General features: G+C 36.9%; 1 protein-coding gene across 1 annotated transcript; it reads left to right on the plus strand.

The window, feature by feature from the left end:
- Positions 1–605: 605 nt before the first annotated feature.
- On the plus strand, positions 606–24,016 carry gnptab (N-acetylglucosamine-1-phosphate transferase subunits alpha and beta). Its single transcript, XM_067391948.1, has 21 exons — positions 606–1,211; positions 1,459–1,544; positions 1,737–1,856; positions 4,179–4,229; positions 4,506–4,702; positions 5,387–5,451; positions 6,497–6,631; positions 9,444–9,605; positions 9,685–9,864; positions 11,398–11,568; positions 11,663–11,786; positions 11,929–12,135; positions 12,662–13,662; positions 13,784–13,983; positions 15,056–15,275; positions 16,781–16,894; positions 17,214–17,299; positions 17,383–17,481; positions 17,570–17,737; positions 21,331–21,421; positions 22,743–24,016. The coding sequence occupies exons 1-21, from the start codon at positions 1,080–1,082 to the stop codon at positions 22,812–22,814; spliced, it is 3,681 nt and encodes a 1,226-aa protein (XP_067248049.1). The 5' UTR covers positions 606–1,079; the 3' UTR covers positions 22,815–24,016.
- The last annotated feature ends 30 nt before the right edge of the window (positions 24,017–24,046 follow it).

Genomic DNA, 24,046 nt, shown 5'->3' on the forward strand with positions numbered 1-24,046 from the left:
GTGCCTTTGTTGATTCCTCACAAATGCGTATCTTTCACAGATTCACACACTCCGGTTAACTCGTATAACTCATAACTCCTGTTGTCTTCTCATGAGCTCCCTGTTGCTCTGGCTGAAAGGATCAGGATAGATAGACGGAGAGATCGCGCAAACGTCCTCGGATAGCAATCATCGCATAATTTAGAGGAAAATCTATAGAAATGCTCAGAAAAGTGACGTAAACATAGGGTATGTTATCAATATATTTCTAAATGTGTAAGCCTTTGGATTTAAAAGCCGTAGTGGAGTTGTTTTTTGCGTTCTTGTGATCGTAAATAAATGGAAGCAGGCGCAACTGAATAGGTCTGTGTTTTCTTTTTATGGCTATATAAATATCAGTTAGATTTAGCATGATTGATGAGCACTCCTGACATAAATTAATACATTACTATTACTGTAACATTTTTTAAATGGAAAACACTGTTAAAATATTGATGCTGGACTCTTAAATCTTTAAGTAAAAAACAAACGTTCGCAAGTTTGGATCGTTAAATCTTGAATGACTGTCAACTGTTGAATGAACGAGTGTCACGGTGTCACGTCCAGCTTGTTTACTTCGAACCGGAAGACGCTCCCACGTTTGACGCAAGGCCTCATGCGGCGTAGGAAACTTGTGGATACAATTATATTTTTTACTCAACTGTGGCAGAAATACTGGCTTCCATACACAACAGATTGTTATGCTGATAATGTGATGGTTTGAATTAAACCATTGTTATTTAAATGTATAAAATCGGGGTTTTTTTTGTGTGACTAAATATGAATGTGTTTATCTTACATGGCGTGAACTACCTAAAGTGCTCGTCCTCCTATTCACTAGAGGGCAGAAGCGAGTCTGTCATATGCGTCGATATACATGAATGAAACGGCGTATCATCACCTGATCACTACCAATGAGGAACTACAGCGTTTGAGTGTTGAGCGTGCGATCATGTGACAGTATGATTTAGTGTAATGAAGCTATTTTTATTTCACTGCCGAAAACATGTGCCCACATTAAGTGTTTATGGAGGAAGAGATGTTGATGGCCGGGGAGAGTCATGTTGATAATTAATTCGGTGCTGAAACTGCTGCAGCGGCAGACATACACCTGCCTGTCTCATCGCTATGGACTCTACCTGTGTTTCGGTGGACTAGTCCTCATGATAGTGTCTGCCTTTCAGTTTGGAGAGGTATGTACACTAACTAGGGTGAAATTCATCCGACAGAAGTATACTAGCTTCATTAGATTCGCATTTAGGCCATGCATGTATCCTCTTATCTGTGCATTCTGTGTCAATCACTGATTACTGATCAAAGCTGATTGAGCAATGTGACTCTGACCTGTTACATAGTGGTTGGAAATTAAACTTACGCACTATTTTTAAAGGTTTGGTGTTATGTATTAACTGGCTGCTTTTGTTTCGTTTTTGTTTGCAGGTTGTAGTTGAGTGGAGTCGAGATCAGTACCATGTTTTGTTTGATTCCTACAGAGATAATGTTGCAGGAATGTCCTTTCAGACCAGGTGAGGAACAGATCAATGAAACCAGCATCACTGCTCCAGTCACACACAGTATTAAAGCCCTGTTATCTGAACACTCTTTAAGGGACACTTATAGTCTGAAAATGAATGTTTTTATTATTTTTTTATACATTTTCATACATATGCCCCTGGATTCATGTACCTTCCCTGCTTCATATGTTTCTTTTATTTCAGGCTTTGCCTACCGATGCCCATCGATGTGGTTTACACCTGGGTAAACGGCACAGACACAGGCCTGCTGAAGGATCTTCGTGCTGTGAGACAGCAGTTGGAGGAAGAACAGAAGGCCCTGAGGTACCCCACCCAAAAAACACACACACACACACACACTCATAGTGTAGTGTTTGTTTTTTTCCATGTGGATGGAAACATTCTGCATGATTTGAATTTGACTGTTTATTTAAAGGTGTCATTGAACGTTTTTTTACAAGATGTAATATAAGTCTAAGGTGTCCCCTGAATGTGTCTGTGGAGTTTCAGCTCAAAATACCCCATAGATTTGTTTAAATATTTTTTTTTAACTGCTTATTTTGGGGCATCATTAACTATGCACCGATTCAGGGGCTGCTGGCCCTTTAAATCTCATGCTCCCTGCCCATCAAGCTCGCGACTCTATAATACAGTGCATAAACAAAGTTCACACAGCTAATATAACCCTCAAATGGATATTTACAAGATGTAAGTATAGTATTTATTTGGATGTTTACATTTGATTCTGAATGAGTTTGAGGCTGTGCTCCGTGGTTAAAGCTAACATTACACACTGTTGGAGAGATTTATAAAGAATGAAGTTGTGTTTATGAATTATACAGACTGCAAGTGTTTAAAAATTAAAATAGCGACGACTCTTGTCTCCGTGAACACAGTAAGAAACGATGGTAACTTTAACCACATTTAACCACATTTAGAAAGACAATTCACAAATATCACTAAAAATATCATGTAATCATGGATCATGTCAGTTATTATCGCTCCATCTGCCATTTTTCGCTATTGTTCTTCCTTGCTTACCTTGTCTGTTGATTCAGCTGTGCGCATCCAGACGTTAACACTGGCTGCCCTTGTCTAATGCTTGAACATGGGCTGGCATATGCAAATATTGGGGGCGTACGTATTAATGATCCCGACTGTTACGTAACAGTCGGTGTTATGTTGAGATTCGTCTGTTTTCCGGAGGTCTTTTAAACAAATGAGATTTATATAAGAAGGAGGAAACAATGGAGTTTGAAACTCAGTGTATGTCATTTCCATGTACTGAACTCTTGTTATTCAACTATGCCAAGGTAAATTAAATTTTTAATTCTAGGGCACCTTTAACCGTTTGATGAATGGAATATTGAATCATAAAGAAAAAATAATTTATAATATTTCTTTTACTTTAGAACATGATTATTATTATTACTATTTATATTAATTCTAATATTAATACTCATTTTATTTTGTTTGTTTACGTCTAGTAGTATTCATTTATTTTATTCAGAACATAAAACAATGCAATAAAACATTGTAAATATTCCATTTCACTGCTTTCATTAGCCTATATATAATATATAAATACACACACACACACATATTTTTGAGAGATTTTTGTATGCACAAGGAGTCTGACAGCAGCTGGTGCTCCACAAGGAGATCTGATCTGAATATCATTTTACATTTTTTCCAAACCATCATCGAGTCCACTTGCACATAGTTTTTCAGTTAGCTTTGCAGGAAGGTTTCTTCAAGCGTTTTAGAGACACGGCCACAGTTCCTCTGGATTTAGTCTGTCTCAGTTTTTTCTGTTTCTTCATGTAATCCCAGACAGACTCAATGATGGTGAGATCAGATCACTGTGTGGAGGACCGGCTGTTGTCACACTCCTTGTGCATACAAAAATCTCACTGGATTATTACAATTAATGGCAAAAGTAATGTAAACTGGTATTTCCTACACTACAGCAAAAGATATAAATAACTGGCTTAAAGGGTTAGTTCACCCAAAAATTAAATTTCTGTCATTTATTACTCACCCTCATGTCGCTCCACACCTGTAAGACCTTCGTTCATCTTCAGAACACAAATTAAGATTTTTTTTTTTTTTCCCCCCATAGAATCCTATGCTGTTTACATTTAGCGCTTCCTGGTTCTACGTCAGAACGTTGGCTCAGCTCTTGTGTCAGCATCACAAGCATGTGTCGTACTGCTCACGTGAACAGTGTCGGCCAATACTGCGCTGGCGTTCTGACATAGAAACTGGAAGTGCTGAATGTAAACAGCGTAGGAGAATGACGGGAGAGAAGATATTGTTGAATAATTTTAGTGATTTTTGTTTTGTTTTTGCACACAAAAAGTATTCTCGTCACTTCATTAAATTAAGGTTGAACCACTGTAGTCACGTTGACTATTTTAACAATGTCTTTACTATTTTTCTGGACCTTGAATGTGGTTATTACATTGCTTTCTATGGGGGATAAATAAAAAAAAAACCTCTTGGATTTATATATTAGACAGTATTTTATTATGTACACAATTTCATATCCTAGATAGGAGCCATTGGTTGTGCTGACAATAGTGCTAATTATAAGAGTGGCTTAAACATGTTCAAAAGTGTTTTAAATCCTTTTCTTTTTTTTAGGGAGCGTTTGGGAAAAAATGCATCTGAAATAACTGAAGCTCCTAAGGGAAGGTGAGTGTTTTAACTAAGTAGAAATTGGTCAAAATGGTTTTATTCTCATCCTATTCATGTGTCTGCAGGGCGTTAAGCAGACTGAATATTGTGTGGTTTATATATTTCCTGTTTCACAGCAAGAGGGGCCTTTGTCATAGCCACATTGTTTTTTCAATGCCACCAGCGCTTTCCTGTGTCAAAAGCTCATACTACTTTACAGAATGATTGTGTGGATGGCTGTATCCGTCATTAGATCTAGATCAAAACTTTAATTCAGTCTGTATGCACTGATAGGCCAGAATGTCTGCTGTCCCACTGCATCATGGGCCCTGTGCTGGTGCTGGATCCAGCCCTTCCTGCCAACATGACATTGAAGGATCTGCCAACATTTTCTGCAGCGTTCTCCTCTTCAAAACAACTTTTACAGGTGGCCAAACCCCTCCACCCCTCCACAAGCGTGTCTGTTCTTCTCTTCCACTCCCACAGTGAAGGTACAATTATAACCTACTTCTCACAGCACTCTGACATTTATAAAGTATGAAGAGATTCAGCAATACTCCTTATACTTTGAATTTCTCTCTCTCTCTCTCTCTCTCTCTCTCTCTCTCTCTCTCTCTCTCTCTCTCTCTCTCTCTCTCTCTCTCTCTCTCTCTCTCTCTCTCTCTCTCTCTCTCTCTACACATATATATACACACACATAGTGCTCTCCATAAGTATTGGGACAGTAAAGACAAAATTGCTCTGTTAGCTGTGATGTCAAGACATCTATAAATATGATTAAAAGATTAATATGAGGCAGAAGTACAGAATGTCACATTTTATTAGTGACTGTTTGAACACAAAATGTTTTACCAACTAAGAAGTACAGCACTTTTAGAGTTTCATCCCTCTGGCGGTTTAACTTAAAGTAAATGTGAAAGTGTTAAAGCTAATAAATCCCTTGCAAGCAATCACAGGAGTGAGTCTGTGACCCATAGACATCACCAGACTCTTGCTTTCACACTTTGAAATGCTTTTCCAGGCCTTTAATGCAGCCATTTTCAATGGTTACTTGTTTTGGGGAGCTTTAGACTTGACACAACTGCTAACAGCAATTTTGACTTTACTGTCCAAATACTTATGAAAGGGCTATAAATATTAGTCTAAAATTAGTCTTAATTTGTTTCCTGTTGCAGCTGAAAAGGCTCATACAGATGCTTTGAAGGACATCCTGACACACTCCATCAGCAGAGGTTACCTGGTGAGAAAACTAACTGCTGTAGTAACACTTATCACATAATACTGCTTTCTTGGAATGTTGGAATTTCCTGCTATTTGAAAAAGTGTAACAGAACGCCACCTCAGCTTAGACATTTGGACATTTTCAATTCCAGCTTTTACCAGGATGTGTTTATATGATGTAACCCAAACAAGGAGCACCAGGGAGATGTACAGTCAGTGCATGATAAACATTCACTCTTAAACAAAAGTAAGTTATAAGTATGAGATACGCATGTACGCATGCGATTTTTGCAAAGGTCCCTAAACTTAAAACTTGAACTTACAAAAAAATAAGAATTAGGAATGTTACACTGGCAACAAACTGAAATAAAATGATAAGTGCTAAAATGACTAAAACTTTTTAAACTTTTTAATTTTTTTAAAAGCAAAAACTAATAAAAATGATAAAAGCACATACAATTACCAACACGTAAACTGAAATAAAAATGAAGACTGGAAATATAATATATATATATAATATATATGTATATATATAAAAAAAAAATATATATATATATATATATATATATATAATACATACACACACACATACACACACACTAAAATATCAGAGATTTGTTCAGTGTACCCCTACAAATCAAATGCTAGCAAATTTTGGTATTTTGTTGTGTTTGTACATCACCTTCCGAGCAGCAGGAAGGAATATCCCACAACAAAATCTGCCTGAAACAGTATAAAACCAAAATCTCATGCTGCGTTGGTGGATAATAGGCAAAGTCATTTACAGAAAAGGGAACTGTGTTTATCGTGATTTCTGCTGTATGATGTCTACAGTTTAACCAACAAGAGGAACTATCTTACAACGTCCTGTTTTTTTTTAATGAATATTTTATGAATGTTCTAAATACTGCTCCTGGGTACCCACATCACTGCACATTTTGTCGGTGGCTCTTATCTGACATGCACAGTCCATTACATCATCTCTTTGTGAATTGGAAAGTTTTTTTGTTTTAAAATAAATCCTTGTGAAACTCCTGGAGTCTAAACATGTGTTTCTGTGGCAGACGACTGATAAAGAGGCTCCGGGGCTGGTCCGCATGCACACTATGGCCTACTTGAGCGGCTTCCCAGGGTCACTAAAAGAAACCGAGCAGCTCAGGGTCAAACTACCAGCTGTGGTCACTAGTAAAATCAAACAGGTAAAACTTCTCAAGATAATCAGTACAATGCAATGTTCAAAATGACCACAAGGTGGCGCACAAGATTGTAAAATTCATTAGGAAGTCATGACTGTCTGTGTAATCCCAGAGGACTTTTATAAGGCCTTTATCCATCAGCAACCCCAATGATGTTACCGTATTTGTCATTTTGAACTATTACTGGCTGTCAAACTGCATAACTGCTGGCATCTATTGATCTATAAAATAAGTGTTTTGTGTGTTGTGGATCTCAGTGTTTATCCCAATTGTTAGGGCAATGCATGGGCTCCGTCCTGCTGTCTGCGGTCATGTGATAAAAGCTCAGGGTATTACAGTGACACTTGAGTGGAGTGACAGGGGGGTTAACAGTACAACAACTGTTTGAAATGGCCCGGCGCCAGCCTGCGCTTGGAAAAGGCATCAGGGTTTAGGTGACCTTCTATCTCTACCTCTCCTCTGTCTCCCCACAGAGCTCTGTATATATCACAGTGCTTTATTTGTTTGCTTGTTACTTTCTTTTTTCTTTTGCTTTGTGCTTGCTTGTTTGTTCGTTTGATTTCATTCGCTCTTACCTTCATGAATGCTTTTGTTTGTCTTTGCTATTTTTTGTTGTTCTTTGATGTTGTTTGTTTGTGCTATTGTTTGTTTTTGTTTTCGTTTTTGCTTTCATTCAATATTGATTGCATGAGGTTGTTCTTGTTTTTGTTTCTTTTGTTTGTTTTCGCTTGTCTTCATTCTTACCTTATTTTTGCATTTGCTTGATTTCGTTCACTTTTGTTTGTTCTTGTTTTTGTTTGTTCTTCTTTGATGTTATTTGTTCCTGCGTTCATCCTTGCTTGCTTTCATTTATTCTTGCGTGCATAATGCTGTACTTCTTTTTGCTCGATTTCATTCTTGTCCATTCTTTCTTTAATTCATTCTTGCTTACTTTTGTTTGCTCTGTTTTTGGACACTCATCAGTATTGCTCATCAGATCTTAATGCTGAAGATTCTGCATTTAAAACCAAATTTTTGCCATGATTTTTCTCATTCACTTAGTTTCTTTCTCCTTTGTATTCCAGAAGGAGGCGAGAAGAGTCCTCTAGGGTTTTTTCTCTAGTATTGTATGTGTATATAATCCAAATGTGGGTCACATAAGGTAATATAGCAAAGGGTGAAGCTGAGGAACAGAAAGAGAGAGAGAGAGAAGTTGAGTGTTGAGAGATGGCAAGTATTTATAGTGCGTGTTAGCCTGTCTGCAATGTTGATGAAAGCTCTCCCTTGACCTCCGTCCAATGCACACACTGTTATACTAGAAATACAGCCCTCATGTTAGTGTGTGTGTGTGGGAGGTCTACTTACTTATAGGTTGGGGACAAATTTGTCACCAGAAGTAAGCTAAATCTGGTGAATTGTCCCTTTGGGAACATCCTCAATTGGAAAATCAGTTCATAAATAATGTTTCAGTTATAAATACGCAGATGTTTTTTTCTTTTAGGGTTTGGGTTCAGGATAGATTGGAGTATTTATTAACTAATTAAGCTTAATAAAGTCAAATTAGTCTTTTGATTCTGATTTAGTCTGAATTGTACAGACAACATGCACAATAAACAGAAAAGTTCTCCTATTTTGCCGTTTAGTTATTTGTGTCCCGCGGGTTGTTTTTCTTAATGTGATGAAGGCAGCCAGATTCACTGTCTTAGTGAAAAGGCTTTTTCCAGAAGCTTACCATGACACTGGCATTCCTGGAAACATGTTTTCTGTGTATATGCTATTGATATACTACTTTGACTCTCTCCAGTCTTCACTTGGCATTAACCAGAGGTACGGGAACGGAAACAATGAGGACCCTGTGCTTGTAAACAGCTTTGTGACAAGTGATAAAACTTGTTTTAGGGGAAACCTGATCACATGGGCAAACTCATCACAGGAGCTTGGCTGCACTCTGACTGTCACATGGCTGTGGTATATCTCTAGAACCTTATGATAGAGGAAGTTAGAAATGATGGGGAAATTACATCATCCAAAAGAATAAATGTTGTGTGTATATATATATATATATATATATATATATATATATATATATATATATATATATATATATATATATATATATATATATATATATATATATATATATATATATATATATATATATATATATATATAATATATAATATAATATAATATAATAATATATAATAATATGATTTGCTTTCAGGGCACTAGTACATAATTTTACATAAACGCACACGCTCACACCTCCAGTGCCGGGTATGAAAATGATTTCCCCTCACTCATAAGGTCATGCAGGAAACCCTATGGGAGTTCTGATGCTGTAGTTTCATCTACATTACTGTTCAGAATTTTGGGTTTGGAAATTTTTTATTTTTTATTTTTTTTTGAAAGAAGCATTTATTTAATCAGTGATGAATACAGTAAAAACAGTTAGATTTAAAATAATTGTTCTCTATTTTAATATATTTTAAAATGTAATTTAATCATGTAATTGTAAAGCTGAATCTTCAGCGTCATTACTCCAGGATCCTTCAGAAATCATTCTGATTTGGTGCTCAAGAAACATTTATTATTATTATCCATGTTGAAAACGGTTTTAATGCACCCTTGCTAAAAAAAAGTATTAATTTATTTTAAAAAATTTACTGACCCCAAAGTTTTGAACGACAGTGTACGCATGTATGGCTTAATGTTTTTTTTTTCCCCTCTAGTTAAATGATTGGCTAAATGATTTACCCAATTATATATTGTGTCTGATATTGTAAGAAGTACTATATGTTTCTGAGTGATGTTTGTATGTGTATATATATCTCAGTTGCAGCTGTACTCAGAGGCCAGCATCGCTCTGCTCCACCTGAACACAGCTCAGGATTTCACTGACCTCACCCAGCAGGCCAAGAAGAACTTGACACTGGACGGGAAAGAGCTCACAGTCAGCCCTGCGTACCTGTTCTGGGACCTGACCGCCATCTCACAGGTATACACATCACCCCAGAGCGATTTGCTAAAAAATACTAATAAACGACTTTATAATAAACAGTCTTCCTCTCTTTCAGTCTAAGCAGGATGAGGATGTTTCTGCCAGTCGCTTTGAAGACAATGAGGAGCTGCGTTATTCGCTACGTTCCATCGAGAAACATGCGCCCTGGGTGCGCCACATCTTTATCGTAACCAACGGACAAATACCATCTTGGCTTAACCTGGATAACCCACGTGTTTCAGTGGTTACTCACCAGGTGAGCTCAAGTACAGCCTTGTAGCATGTACTGTAATGCATTCTTAGGGGTGTAACAGCACGACCGTTCAGAACATTTGAAGTCACGATTTGGTACGGGTTCGGTACAGCAGGGGGGAGAAAACTAAACAAAATTGCATGTTCTTTTATTAAACAGTGGTTTATTGAACAAATTGCATCTCTTTAAATAAATTTAATTGTAATTAACATTTTCTTAAGGATAAAAAAATCTGTCTCAGCTAATGCTGTGAACTATATACAGAAACGATATACGCTTTCTTGCACTTTACTGTAATATTAAAGGTTACAATTAATAAGAAACCCCAATTAAATTCAGTTGCTATTTATTTTTAGATATAATAATGTTGTGGCAAAAAAAAATCAACCTGACTCTACTGCATAAGAGACAAACATGTCCAATTGTCTTTAAAGCTTTTATTTCTTGCAAGAAAGGTCAGACAGGTCATACAGAAGCACAAGTAGCTGCAGAGTGTAAGACAAAGAACGAAAGCTTCCCCTCAATTTTATATCTCTAACCTCGAAGGGCGAAGCCTCTGTCCTTTTACCATATTAGGAACATCTCTTAGCGGCTGTAACTTTCCACACGTTGTTAGCACAGACATGTTTTTAACATACATCTTGCATGTCCCCATACCATATCTTGCTCTTTCTATTTCTAACATCTATGTTAACACTATGTTAAACATTACCACTTAAGCCAACATCATACCATGTTCCATAAGCATCATATTCCATAAGAATACAGGTAAAAAGCATATGAAAAATTTAAATTTCCACAACAATAATCAATACTCAAATAAAAAAAAAACATGTAAATTGCACACAAGGCAGGTTTTGCATTAACTTCTAAATATAATTATAAAATTATTACTCATTCATTTTTGAAATATGATCATTTACAGTTACTGTCATAACTTGTTTCCATGAAAAATTAAATAATTAAGGCATTACTAACAGGTAAATATAATGAATATATAAGCTACTATAGTGCACATATTTAGTGAAATGCTCCCCTCTAGAGTTCATTTCACTAAATGACTTGCCTGAGGTAAATGTAATGCTATGTGAGAGATTATTCTCAAGCTGCGTCCAACATTACATACTGTCTGAGGTACTACATTTGAATTTGAACTTACTTTGCGACCATTAAAGAAGTATGTTCTATAAAGTATGAATTTAATCTGGACATACTACATCCACCATTTTGTCATTATCATGTGACCTGCCAGCATCAGTTGTGTAGCTTCACCTCCATTCATAAATCCTCTCCCGTGGCCTCATGGGATAGTAAAGTGTCCATCGAATGCGCAATTCAAAATCTCGCCAAACACCGTTGCAGTACTGCGACTGTGACTGCATTTTGCAATCTCCTGCGACTGTATTCATTGTCTAACTGCATGAACCGATCCATGATGTTCGATACATGTACTGTTACACCCCTATGCAATTTTAATACAAATATTGAGTGTATTTTTGTAAGACATAATTGACAGTCTTTGTGTTTGTCTCTCAGGACATTTTTCACAACCAGTCTCACCTTCCTACGTTCAGTTCTCCTGCCATAGAGACCCATATCCACCGGATCCCAGGCCTTTCACAAAAGTTCATCTACCTCAATGATGATGTCATGTTCGGCAAAGACGTGTGGCCTGATGACTTCTACAGCCACTCCAAAGGTCAAAAGGTCAGAAAGACTCTCAGTGTAGATTATTCTAAAATGAATAATCTTTTCATAACCGCTCATTTGTGCTTCACCTCAATCACCTTTGTGTTTACAGGTGTATCTCACCTGGCCTGTTCCAAACTGTGCTGAGGGCTGCCCGGGCTCCTGGATCAAAGATGGCTACTGCGACAAGGCCTGCAACAACTCTGCCTGTGATTGGGATGGAGGAGACTGTCAGGGTACTTTGACAGTGTTATTTCACCCAAAAATTACACTCACTCACACTCATTTTTAATTTCATGAATCACAGTTATGTTTTTGATCGCAGCCTCATGTCTGTTTAATCGTTTCTTGATTTTTCTTTTTTTTTTTTTCTGGCAGGCACTGCAGGCAGCAGTCGTTTTGGTGGAGCAGGTGGTTCTGTGATCGGAGGCGGACAGCCTTGGCAGTTCGCAGGTGGTCTCGGAGGACTGGGAGGCATGTCATTCTGTAACCAGGGCTGTGCTAACTCTTGGTTGGCTGATAAATTCTGTGACCAGGCATGCAACGTTTTGGCTTGTGGGTTCGATGTGGGCGACTGTGGACAAGGTGAGTCTTGACCAGAGGTTCTCAACCTTTTTTATTTTAAGGGTCTCCCCTCTGTCTATATATATACAGGGGTATCAAACTCAGCTCCTGAAGGGCCACAGTCCTGCAGAGTTTATATCCAACCCTGCTCCGCCACGCATACCTGTAGTTATCAAATAAGCCTGAAGGACTTGATTAGCTGGATCAGGTGCATTAAATTAAGGTTGAAGTTAAACTCTGCAGTGTGTATATGGTCACAGTTTAGTTAGGGTCCAGTTCTCAGTATTAACTATGACTTTTGCCTCACTAAACTCCTAATTACTGCTTATTAATAGTTATTAAGGTAGTTGTTAAGTTTAGGTATTAGGTCAGATTAAGGGATGTACAATATGGGCATGCAGAATAATTAATTAATTAATAATTAATATATTATTTGAGTTTGGCTGAGGACCCCAGCCTCCTAATTGAGAACTGCTTTTACCTTTTTTAGGTCTAGTAGTATTTAATTGGAATTAACTTAGTTTGTGTTTGTTTGTGAATCCATTAGATAATTTCAACCAACTGCACCGTATTGTCCTCCGGAGGAACCAGACACTTTACACCCTGCCTCAGGGAGAGCTCAGACCGTATTTTAGCTTCTCAGGTCTGGCTAACCGCGTGTCCGAGGCACAGGTCGCTGATAGCCCAGCAGTTCGTCACACTTCTGTCGCAAACAAATGGAAGACCATCCATCTGCTGCTGTTGCCTGGACACAACGCCACCCAGATCAACTACAACCTCACCTTTCAGGGCACCGACAACCACGACTTTGTCATGACTTTCTCTGTCGCTGTCGATACTCGAGAGCTCCCCAAATCAAACATATCAGATCCAGTGCGCGAGAAACACGAGGAACCCAAACCGACCGTAGTGACCCCAGAACCAGAAGTCCTGTTTGAAAATGTTCCCAAAGAAAAACAAGGTCCTAGAGTTAGAGAAAAATCCCATGGCGATCTAGAGACTGTGCAGGTACCTGCGTTAAATGAATCTCTTCTGCCGGAGGAAGTGAAACTGGAGTTACAGAAGCTGAACGAGAAGCTAATATTGGGTGACATCACTATTAAAGGCTATAATTTGACCAAAGCAGTGCTGTTGGGGCCGTACAAAGACAAAGCTCAGCTTTCACTAAATGAGAACAAACAAGCAAAACTCTGGAACGAAGAGCAGAAACCTCTTTTAAACAGTCAACATCAGGCCGAGGGAGCAGCAAGGGTGAAAAGAGCAAATGAAGATTCTAAATTGGAACCAGGTGTCCGTCCATCTCTTATCCCAGTCCAGATTGATGGTGTTACACCTAAAGCTCAACCAAGATTGTTAGGCATGAATAAACCTCACGGGTCTAAGCTTCTCAGCAACCTGATGGGGAACATGTCTAAGGAGAGAGATTCTGAAAACGAAGCCCACGCCCGCAGGGGGCCAGTGGGTCGTAAACTCCAGTACTACACCTCCAGCTTGGACCGGGGTTTCCTTCCATGGGAGAAGAGGAAGTTCTTTCAGGATCTGCTGGAGGTGAGACACAACAGCCGATTGACTGCCTTATAACTGCTGCTTATATTCTTGCTGCGCTATTTAGTATTGCAGGTTCTCCCATTCATTCAATGATCTTTTTTGCCTTTTTTGTGCTTCACAGGAAGAGGAGCGTCTACAAAGAGAACTGCAATATGCAGCTGACAGGACCGCCACTGGACGCAGGTTGCAGGACACTTTTGCTGATTCACTCCGCTATGTCAACCGACTCTTGAACGCTCAATTCGGCTTCACTTCCCGCAAAGTGCCTGCTCATATGCCTCACATGATCGACAGACTCATCATGCAGGAACTACAGGACGTGTAAGAGTCACAACACACACACACACCTAAACAAATAATGTTCATGTTAAATTGACTTAAAGGTGCCCTAGAATCAAAAATTGAATTTACCTTGGCATAGTTGAATAACAAGAGTTCAGTACATGGAAATGACATACACTGAGTTTCAAACTCCATTGCTTATGTGAATCTCATTTGTTTAAAAGATCTCAACATAACACCGTCTGTTACGTAACAGTTTGTATCATTAATATGTACGCCCCCAATATTTGCATATGCCAGCCCATGTTCAAGGCATTAGACAAGGGCAGCCAGTATTAACGTCTGGATCTGTGCACAGCTGAATCATCAGACTAGGTAAGCAAGCAAGCACAATAGCGGCAGATGGAGCAATAATAACTCACATAATCCATGATTACATTATATTTTTAGTGATATTTCTAAATTGTTTTTCTAAATGTTTCATTAGCATGTTGCTAATGTACTGTTAAATGTGGTTAAAGTTACCATCGTTTCTTACTGTATTCTCGGAGACGAGAGTCGTCGCTATTTTCATTTTTTAAACACTTGTAGTCTGTATAATTCATAAACACATCTTCATTCTTTATAAAACAGTGTGTAATGTTAGCTTTAGCTACTGAGCACTATCAAACTCATTCAGAATCAAATGTAAACATCCAAATAAATACTATACTCACATGATCTGAAGCATGCATGCAGTATGCATGATGAACATCTTGTAAAGATCCATTTGAGGGTTATATTAGCTGTGTGAAATTTGTTTATGCACTGTTTTATAGTCGAGAGCTCGAGGAGGGCAGGGAGCGTGAGATTTAAAGGGGCCGCAGCCTGAATCAGTGCATAGTTAATGATGCCCCAAAATAGGCAGTTAAAAAAATGAATAAAAAAAAAATCTATGGGGTATTTTGAGCTGAAACTTCAGACACATTCAGGGGACACCTTAGACTTCTATTACATCTTGTGAAAGAACATTCTAGGGCACCTTTAATTATTATAGAGAAGTAATGGACCAAAATTTTGGCCACTGAATTTACAAAGGCATGACTTTTATCTTGATGTCTTGCTTCCTCAGCTTCCCTCAAGAGTTTGATAAGACCTCATCCCACCGTGTGCGTCACTCTGAGGACATGCAGTTTGCCTTCTCTTATTTCTATTTCTTGATGAGCGCATTACAGCAGCTCAATATATCTGAAGTGTTTGATGAAATCGACACAGACCACTCCGGTGTGCTGTCCGACCGTGAGATCCGCACGTTGGCCACACGTATCCATGAACTCCCTTTAAGCCTTCAGGTACGCACTACCTTTTCAGTGGGGAGAGAAATTTAATTTTATTGTAGTTTAATTTGTTCATATTAATTTTAAAATATCATTTAAATTTGAAATACAATTTAAAATTTTAATTAAAAATAATTGAAGAGAAAATAAATTTAAAATTCATTCTTTTTGAAATTATTTATTTTACATTTTAAAGCTGCAGTCCACAACTTTTTTTGTGCTAAACATTTACAAAAATTATATAATGAGAATATACATGAATCCATTTTCCAAACCGTGTTTTTATCTTATCCTGAATCATTAGGGTACACTTATAATAAGTGTTTATATTCGGATTATTTCAGACCGGACTGGTAGGACTCTCCGCAGAGTATAACAGTAACTGCATGATTCGCCATAGTCATACACGGAGAAAAGTAGCTCCGGCTAGAATGTTCTTCCGAAAGACGCGTGCAGTTCTGTTTATTAACCGCTAGAGGGCCAAAAAAACACGGACAGCAGCTTTAAATAAAATGTAGTTTAAAGGGTTAGTTCACCCCAAAATGAAAATTCTGTCATTAATTACTCACCCTCATGTCGTTCCACACTTGTAAGACCTTCGTTCATCTTCAGAACACAAATCCGAGAGGTTTCTGAACCACACAAAGGCAGCAATGCCATTTCACCTTTCAAGGCCCAGAAAGGTAGTAAAGACTTTGTTAAAATAAGTCCTCATTACTACAGTGGTCCTGTTGACGTAGGAAACACAGTGCAGCGCTTCCTTGTTCTACGTCAGAACGCCGACTCATTATTGACTCCTGCATCAGCATCACGCGAATGTGTCGTGCTGCTCATGTAAACAATGTCGGCCAATACTGAGCGGGCGTTTTGACGTAGAACCCGGAAGTGCTGTACTGTGTTTATTATGTCAACAGTGCAGAAAATTGGCAGGGATGAGAAGAAATTGTTGAATAAAGTTGATTTTTTTTTTTTTTTTTTTGCGCACAAAGTATTCTTGTCGCTTCATAACATTGAGGTTTAACTAATGTAGTCACGTTGACTATTTTAATTTGTGTTCTGAAGATGAACGAAGGTCTTACAGGTTTGGAACGACATGAGGGTGAGTACTTGATGAAAGAAATTTAATTTGGGGGTGAACTAACCCTTAAAGTTAAATATATTTAAAAAAATAAATTAATTAATTTAAAAAAATGTAATTTAAATAAATTTAAAATGATCATTTAAAAAAACATTAATTGAAAAAAAAAATAAGATCTAGTTTAATTTATTTGATTTTAAAATGTCATTTATTCAAATTTGTTTAATAAAATAGTAAATAAAATGTCATTTTATTAAATTTAAAATGAAATAAAATTGTAATTTAAAAGTTAATTGATTGAAATTACATTTTAAATACTTTATTCAATTAGGTCAGTTTTTGATTTTGTGACATGCAACACAAGACATGTATTACCTCGTTTGTTGTCACCACGTGAGTATCTGTCTTACAAATGTATGTTTGTTTATTTGACTGTAAACAGGATTTGACCAGTCTGGAACAGATGCTCATAAACTGCTCTAAGACTCTTCCGTCCAACCTCACGCAGCTCCATATTGTCAGCCCCACCCAGGAGGCCTATTATGACCCCAGCATGGTGAGAGCCACTGTTCAGTCTTTCAACACAAGAAAACAACTCTAACATAAGGAGATAAAATCTCACAATACATTTCATATTGGATAATAGATGGATATTTCACCCAAAAATGAAAGTTCTGTCATTATTTACTCAACCTTATGTTGTTGTAGCATTTTCATTTTTGGGGGAACTATCTCTTTAAGTGATCAACACATTGTTTCATGAATAGAGTTTAGCTCTACACTGTAGAATTGTAGAAAAGTCTTGTGTTATAAGCTCTTCTATCTTTGTATTTGTTAGTACTGTTAATAAAGTCTGTGTTTTGATGTTCCTGCAGCCACCCGTCACAAAAGGTTTAGTAATCCACTGCAAACCAATCACAGAGAGGATCCACAAAGCCTTCAGGGACCAGAATAAATACAAGTAGGCCTTTCATTACCTTCCCACAAACATTTCAGCATCTCTTATGACACTGCGTTAGTTATGCAGGCTGCTGTTCTTTTCAGGTTCGAAATTATGGGCGAGGAGGAGATTGCCTTTAAGATGATACGCACCAATGTGTCTCATGTAGTGGGGCAGCTTGATGACATCAGGAAGAACCCTAGGTACGTGCAGGGGCTTCCTTCCTATTTTGTTGTGCACAATGGGAAGCCTCGTTCACTTTAACCCACTTTTTTTTTTTTTTTACCACAGGAAGTTTATCTGCCTGAATGATAACATTGATCACAGCCATAAGGACGCCAGTACGGTCAAAGCTGTTCTGAGGGACTTCTATGAGTCCATGTTCCCACTGCCCTCTCAGTTTGAGCTGCCCAGAGAATACAGAAACCGTTTCCTTCACATGACAGAGCTGCAGGAGTGGTAAGAATTCAGTCACAAACAGACACACAGGCATTGTTGAAGCTGCACAGTTCACATAGATGTTTGCGTAAAGACGGAAAAGTAAATTGCCATTTAACAAAGACAAACAAGTTTGTGTACATTCCACAGGTTTTATTATTGAATCTAAAGTATGTACAGATCAGGACAGGCCTGATAGGAGTCTGATAGGAGTAGTTTAGTGAAACCCTCAACAGAGAGAGCTTTAAGAGTTTGACATGAAACTGTATTGGGTGTAATTGACAAGAAAAACAAAAGTGTTGGAATAAAGGTAACTAAATAAAGAGGTTTATTATACTTAATGGTAGTGTGAAGAAATAAAATAGTGCACAAAAGTCATTAAATCATCCTCATGTTGTTATTAAATCGCATGACTTACAGTGGAACAAAGGAAAGATATTTTGAAGTAGAGTTATCATTAACAAAAAATAGAATTATTAAATTATCAATTTAAATAAAACTGAAATAAAATAAATCTCAAATTGTTACCTGTGCAACTAATTTAAATAAAATAAGTTCAATAAGTTCAGCTATTAAAATTACTTAAATGACAAAAAAACATAACAAAATTAATAAAACTTGAATGAAAATTAAAAATATGAATTAATATTATAATAGTTAATATATAATATTAAAATAACAGGGTTACTAACCCTAACCGTTTTGAAGAATCTAACCATACAATGAATGTGTACTGCTGCTTTGAAGCCTCAAAATTTAATTATTAAATTAAAATAATTGAATTGCACACATAAGATATTCAGAATGTACACATTCAACTTTGAAGCCAAAAGGATTGTGCAAAAGCACCTTAAAGGATTAGTTCACTTTCAAATAAAAATTTCCTGATAATTTACTCACACCCATGTCATACAAGGTGTTCATGTCTTTCTTTCTTCAGTCGAAAAGAAATTAAGGTTTTTGATGAAAACATTCCAGGATTATTCTCCTTATAGTGGACTTCAATGGACTCCAAATGGTTGAAGGTCAAAATGACAGTTTCAGTGCAGCTTCAAAGAGCTTTAAACGATACCAGACGAGGAATGAGGGTCTTATCTAGCTAAACGATCGGCCATTTAAAAAAAAAAATGCAACTGTATATGATCACAAATTACTCCTTGCATGTGCTTCCGCTTTCCGTATTCTCTAAAGTGCTTACACTATATGTCCTACACCTTCCCTATTCTACTTACGGAACGAACGCGGCACCAGTTTTGTTTTTTTAACAAAATAAGCGGAAACACGTGCAAGGCGATCATTTGTGTTTATAAAGCATATACAGTTGTATTTTTTTCCAAAATGCCCAATTGTTTTGCTAAATAAGACCCTTATTCCTTGTCTAGTATCGTTTAAAGCCGTTTGAAGCTGCACTGAAACTATAATTTTGACCTTCAACCATCTGGAGGCCATTGAAGTCCAGGAGAATGATCCTGGAATGTTTCCATCAAAAACCTTAATTTCTTTTCGACTGAAGAAAGAAAGACATGAACATCTTGGATGAGTGTGAGTAAATTATCAGGAAAATTTTATTTAAAAGTGGACTAATCCTTTAAAAGTAGTCCATATGATTTATAAGTTCTCACTTATAAGTTCATGAAAAAAAACAGTTGGCACATTGTTCAAAATATCTCCTTTTGTGCTTCACAAATACAGGTTTGGTAAGTAAATTGATTCAGTGAATCACTAATTGATTCATCAACCCTTTTGAGTGAACTTTTCAAGTTGAACCCTTTTCAAGTGAAGTTTTCAAAATATTAGTATATCTACGGCATTTTAAAACTGATGAGATTAAAATGTCTACACCACTTTTCATTTGCCCCTGAATGTAAAGGTTTATTGTTGGAGTTTTGTTGTAACGTGTTTCACAAGTCTGTTTACATTTAGTTGTGTGTGATTTATAGCCTGTTTCTGTTGCTTTACTCCTGTGAATACTGGTAAACATTTTCTCCTGTCATCGCTGTGTGAAGTTGGGTGATAGCTGTCATCGCAGTTTGGAATTCTGGGAATGGGGAGGTGGTCGAAGAAAGGTTTGTGGGTCTGTTGCTCCTGTGGAGGGTTACAGGCTGGAAATTATGACTAGTACATTCGCCATTCGTGCTCACTCAGCCAGAGTGGCTCTGTTACATCCAGATGCCCCATAAAGCCCCATCAGAGCCGTGTGACCTGCCTGGGCCATGAGGCAGGGTGTTATTTTTGGTCCTGCCAGGCTCGCCCAGCATCATTGGCTCTTTTTAAAAGCTCGGCCTCTGCAGATTGGCTGTCAGACGCGAACACACTGGTGACAAAGGGGTAACAGATTGTGTTCCTCACAGATGATGATGATGTAACCTTGTCACCTTGTCACTCTCTCACCTCCGACAGCCTGCTGGGTGACATCAGAACTTGAGTCACTGTGAATTGTCAGTCACAGTCTTGATAAACATACCGTTTTGAATCTGGCAAGAGTTAAGACGGCATTGCTGATCCCGCCCCCTGTGCTGACAACAGTGAATATGAGCTCAACATCACTGTACGGGCCAGTTGTGGATTTATGGGTCAATGGCATATTTTTAATAATCTTTTATTATTAGTTAAAAATAAAAATAAAAAATGTTAATTATATGATAGATATTTATTCAACATTGACCCTTGCCCTTTAAAGCCCTTAAAAATGTATTTTTCTTCCCTTTTTGGGGTTTCTACGGAAGAGGATTAGGGCCAAGCAATAATAAAAAAATAAAACCATTTTGAGATTAAAGTTGTTAAATTTCAAGAAAAAAGTCTAAATAAAATGTTGAGAATAAACTCGTTAAATTACGAGAAAAAACTTGTTAGATTATGAGAACAAATTCGTTAAATTATGAGAAAAAAAATAATTAAAATTCCAGAAAAAGTCAAGATAAAATGTTGAGAATAAAGTCATTAAATTACGAGAACAAATTCGTTAAATTCCGCGAAAAGTCAAAATAAAATGTTGAGAATAAAGTCACTAAATTACAAGAAAAGTCGTTAAATTACGAGAACAAATTCATTAAATTACGAGAAAAAAGTTGTTAGATTATGAGAACAAATTTGTTAAATTATGAGAAAAATGTCGTTAAATTTCAAGAAAAAAGTCGAGATAAAATGTTGAAAATAAACTCTTTAAATTACGAGAAAAAACTCGTTAAATTTTGAGAAAAAAGTCTAGATAAAATGTTGAGAATAAACTCGTTAAATTACGAGAAAAAAGTCGTTAGATTTTGAGAACAAATTCGTTAAATTTCGAGAAAAAAGTTGAGATAAAATGTTGAATAAACTCATTAAATTACGAGAACAAATTCATAATTTAACGAATTAAATTAAAAGTTTTTTAATCTGGGATTTCTTTTCGTTAACATTTCTGTTCGTTCTGGAGCAGCAGTACAATGTTGCTATGATAACATTAATTGGCTTATGGCGCTAAAATATTTACTTTGTCAGAATATATGGCAACTTTTGAATGGTTTTAAATGAATAATGATGCTTGTTGGATCCAAATTGTGTAGTTATGGCATCTACCATTTAGCAGTGGCTAAATGAACCACGCTAACCAGTCTTGAACCCTTGTTTCACAGGCGAATATACAGAGACAAGCTGAAGTTCTGGACCCACTGTGTGCTGGTGACATTAGTCGTCTTTACTGTCATGTCCTTCTTTGCTGAGCAGGTCAGTACGGTTCAGCTTACATGTTCATTGTCCACTATCTGTCATGCTTTATTTCACTTCTTCACACACAAACACATACACACACACACACACACACACACACACAGTCCAGTTAGCTGAGTCTGGTTAGTCTCAATAACATTAGCAACCAATATATCAAATTTTACCCAGCAACCCTGTGTTCTTTTAAGGAAATGGTAAAGGCAAAAATATCATCCTGATGATTGATCAACCAGGCAGCGTGCAGCAAATAGTCACACTATTAATTGCAGGGTCGTGTTTCTGTCTTTTGGAGAGGTTAATGGACACGGTGACCTTTTTAAAAGACCAGTGTGTCTTCATCTGTCCTTAGTGACAGAACAGTAATGTGAACACTCACCAGAAGTGCAAAAACGGAGATGATGCATTATCAGTGGATGCTTTTCCTGCTGCGGTACATGCATGTAGAGGCATGTCATGACTAGCTGCATCATCATCTCTGACAGACTGGCACATTAACAGGCCTAATTACAATCTTCAGAACAGATTTACAGCCACCCGTGTTAACTTCCTGTTTCTCTTGATGTAATTTCCGCTTATATATATAGCACTTAATATTTTCATCATTATTTTATTTTAATGTATTAGTTGGGAGGGCTTGGAGTGACAATTAAAAATACAATGAAAACAATTAATTATGTATGTTTAATTATTAATTATTTATGAAAACAATTATTAATTATTATGAAAACAGTTATATTCATTTATGCATTTATAATCACTAATCAAATGGACCAATAAATAGACATACAGAACTGTTTAATTCATATTTAAAAATAGTAAATGTAATTATAAATACAAACATTTTTTTCTTCAATATAAAACTGATTAATGTGTTATTTTATTGTTGCATCTAACTACAATTTTAAAGATTAGTTAAATCATTTTATATATCCGTTTAGTTGATTGATACTTTTCACTTTATTTTTTATGTTTTTAGATATTCACATTAATCATTTTAAATATGGATTCATATCAATTTGATAAGTTGAAAAACTTTTTAAATGAATTTTATTTTATTTTTATTTGGCATTTAGATTTTTTCCCATAAGGGTGGGTAATCTATACACTGCATGTTTCTTTGTCAAACAATTCTGAAAAAATTTAAAGATTATTAATTATTTATTAATTATTCATTTTGAATTGCATGGTGACTGAATCTAAACTGTATCATGTGCCGATCTTGTTTTTGTGTATCATGTGTTAGTCAAGAGTTGACCCACAGCATTCATAACAGGTTTGGTTGACGCTCCTTCCTCTTCCTTTTCTTTCTATCCCTCAGCTGATCATGTTGAAACGACGGCTTTTCCCCAGACGCAGGGTCAGCAAAGATGTGAATCCTGAGCGGGTGTGAGGTTATTCCTCTCTCTGAGGGTGTGTCGTGAGAATATGAAGTACCAGAGAAGTACTTCTGTTAATGCCGTCAGATAAACTAGCCCATTTGTAGGTGACTGAATGAAGTTGGACAAACTTCGAGGAACAGGCCTCCTCCACATAGGGGCATTAGTGAGACACACTGCGGCCCACGAGGCAAGCGACTTTGTCTTGTCCTGCGATCACACTCCAGGTGGCGTATTGAATGTGAACTGAACTCAATGGCCCATATTGAGTGCGAGTTGCCATATGTCCTTGCGTGTTTGAAATGTAATAATTTGAAATCGGATTTTTAATTTATATGGGAACATCAAGGGCAAAGTACTAACCGCAAGGGGTTTTTGTCCTTTCTCTAGTTCTCTTTGTCTTGTCTTTCCTTCCTCATCCTTATAGTGCCTTTCTTTATCACATGAATGAAAGCGGTGGACTCTGATGCACGGCTGGAACTCACTGCCTTGTTTTTTGCATTTGTTTGCATTTGTCTTAATCTGTCTTGCTAATTCCAAAGTGGCACAAATTCTCCGGGAGCATATTTAAAACCGAACAGCAATCCTGATGCTTTGTAATTTGAGCAAGGATCATCAAAAAGGAGCCATTTCCTTCTCTTTCTCTTTTTAAATGCATGTCGTTTTTGCTTGAAGTCATTCACGTGCTTGTCTCTTAGTGGGACATTAAATACTGACTCTGTCTGAAATTCAGATGCCACTGCCTGCGGCCCTCATGTGTTTTAATTCACTCTTCACCTTCACCTTCAAATATTGTTTTTTTGCTTGCTCACACGTTTAAACTACTGAACCCAAACCTCTGCAGGGCGTACGTGCCTGACAAAACAGGCTTGAGTTTATGAAACATGTTGAATGATAATGCTGTTCTGGGATGTATTTCCCTGTTGACTTTTATTTATTAGGTTATGAAGGGCATAATCGTACTATACAAGCATATCATTGTTTTATTTTGGAAATGTATGTTGTTTAAATCTAAATTCATTTATTTTAGGTCTTTAAATTATACTGACAATTTACTACTTTCGTGTCAATTGTAAATTTAACCAGGAACTGTGCCTTTTTTTTTTTTTTTTTTTTTTTTTTTGTAACTGCTCAAGCAGAAAAAGTTTGAACAATCTGAATGACAATGTAATGTAACAACCAAATCTGTCAATTAAAAATCTTTCAAAGTCATGACTGCTTTGAATATGCCTTGTTGTTTTGAAAT

The sequence above is a fragment of the Chanodichthys erythropterus genome, chromosome 8 (genome assembly GCF_024489055.1).
Source record: "Chanodichthys erythropterus isolate Z2021 chromosome 8, ASM2448905v1, whole genome shotgun sequence".
Classification (NCBI taxonomy): domain Eukaryota; kingdom Metazoa; phylum Chordata; class Actinopteri; order Cypriniformes; family Xenocyprididae; genus Chanodichthys; species Chanodichthys erythropterus.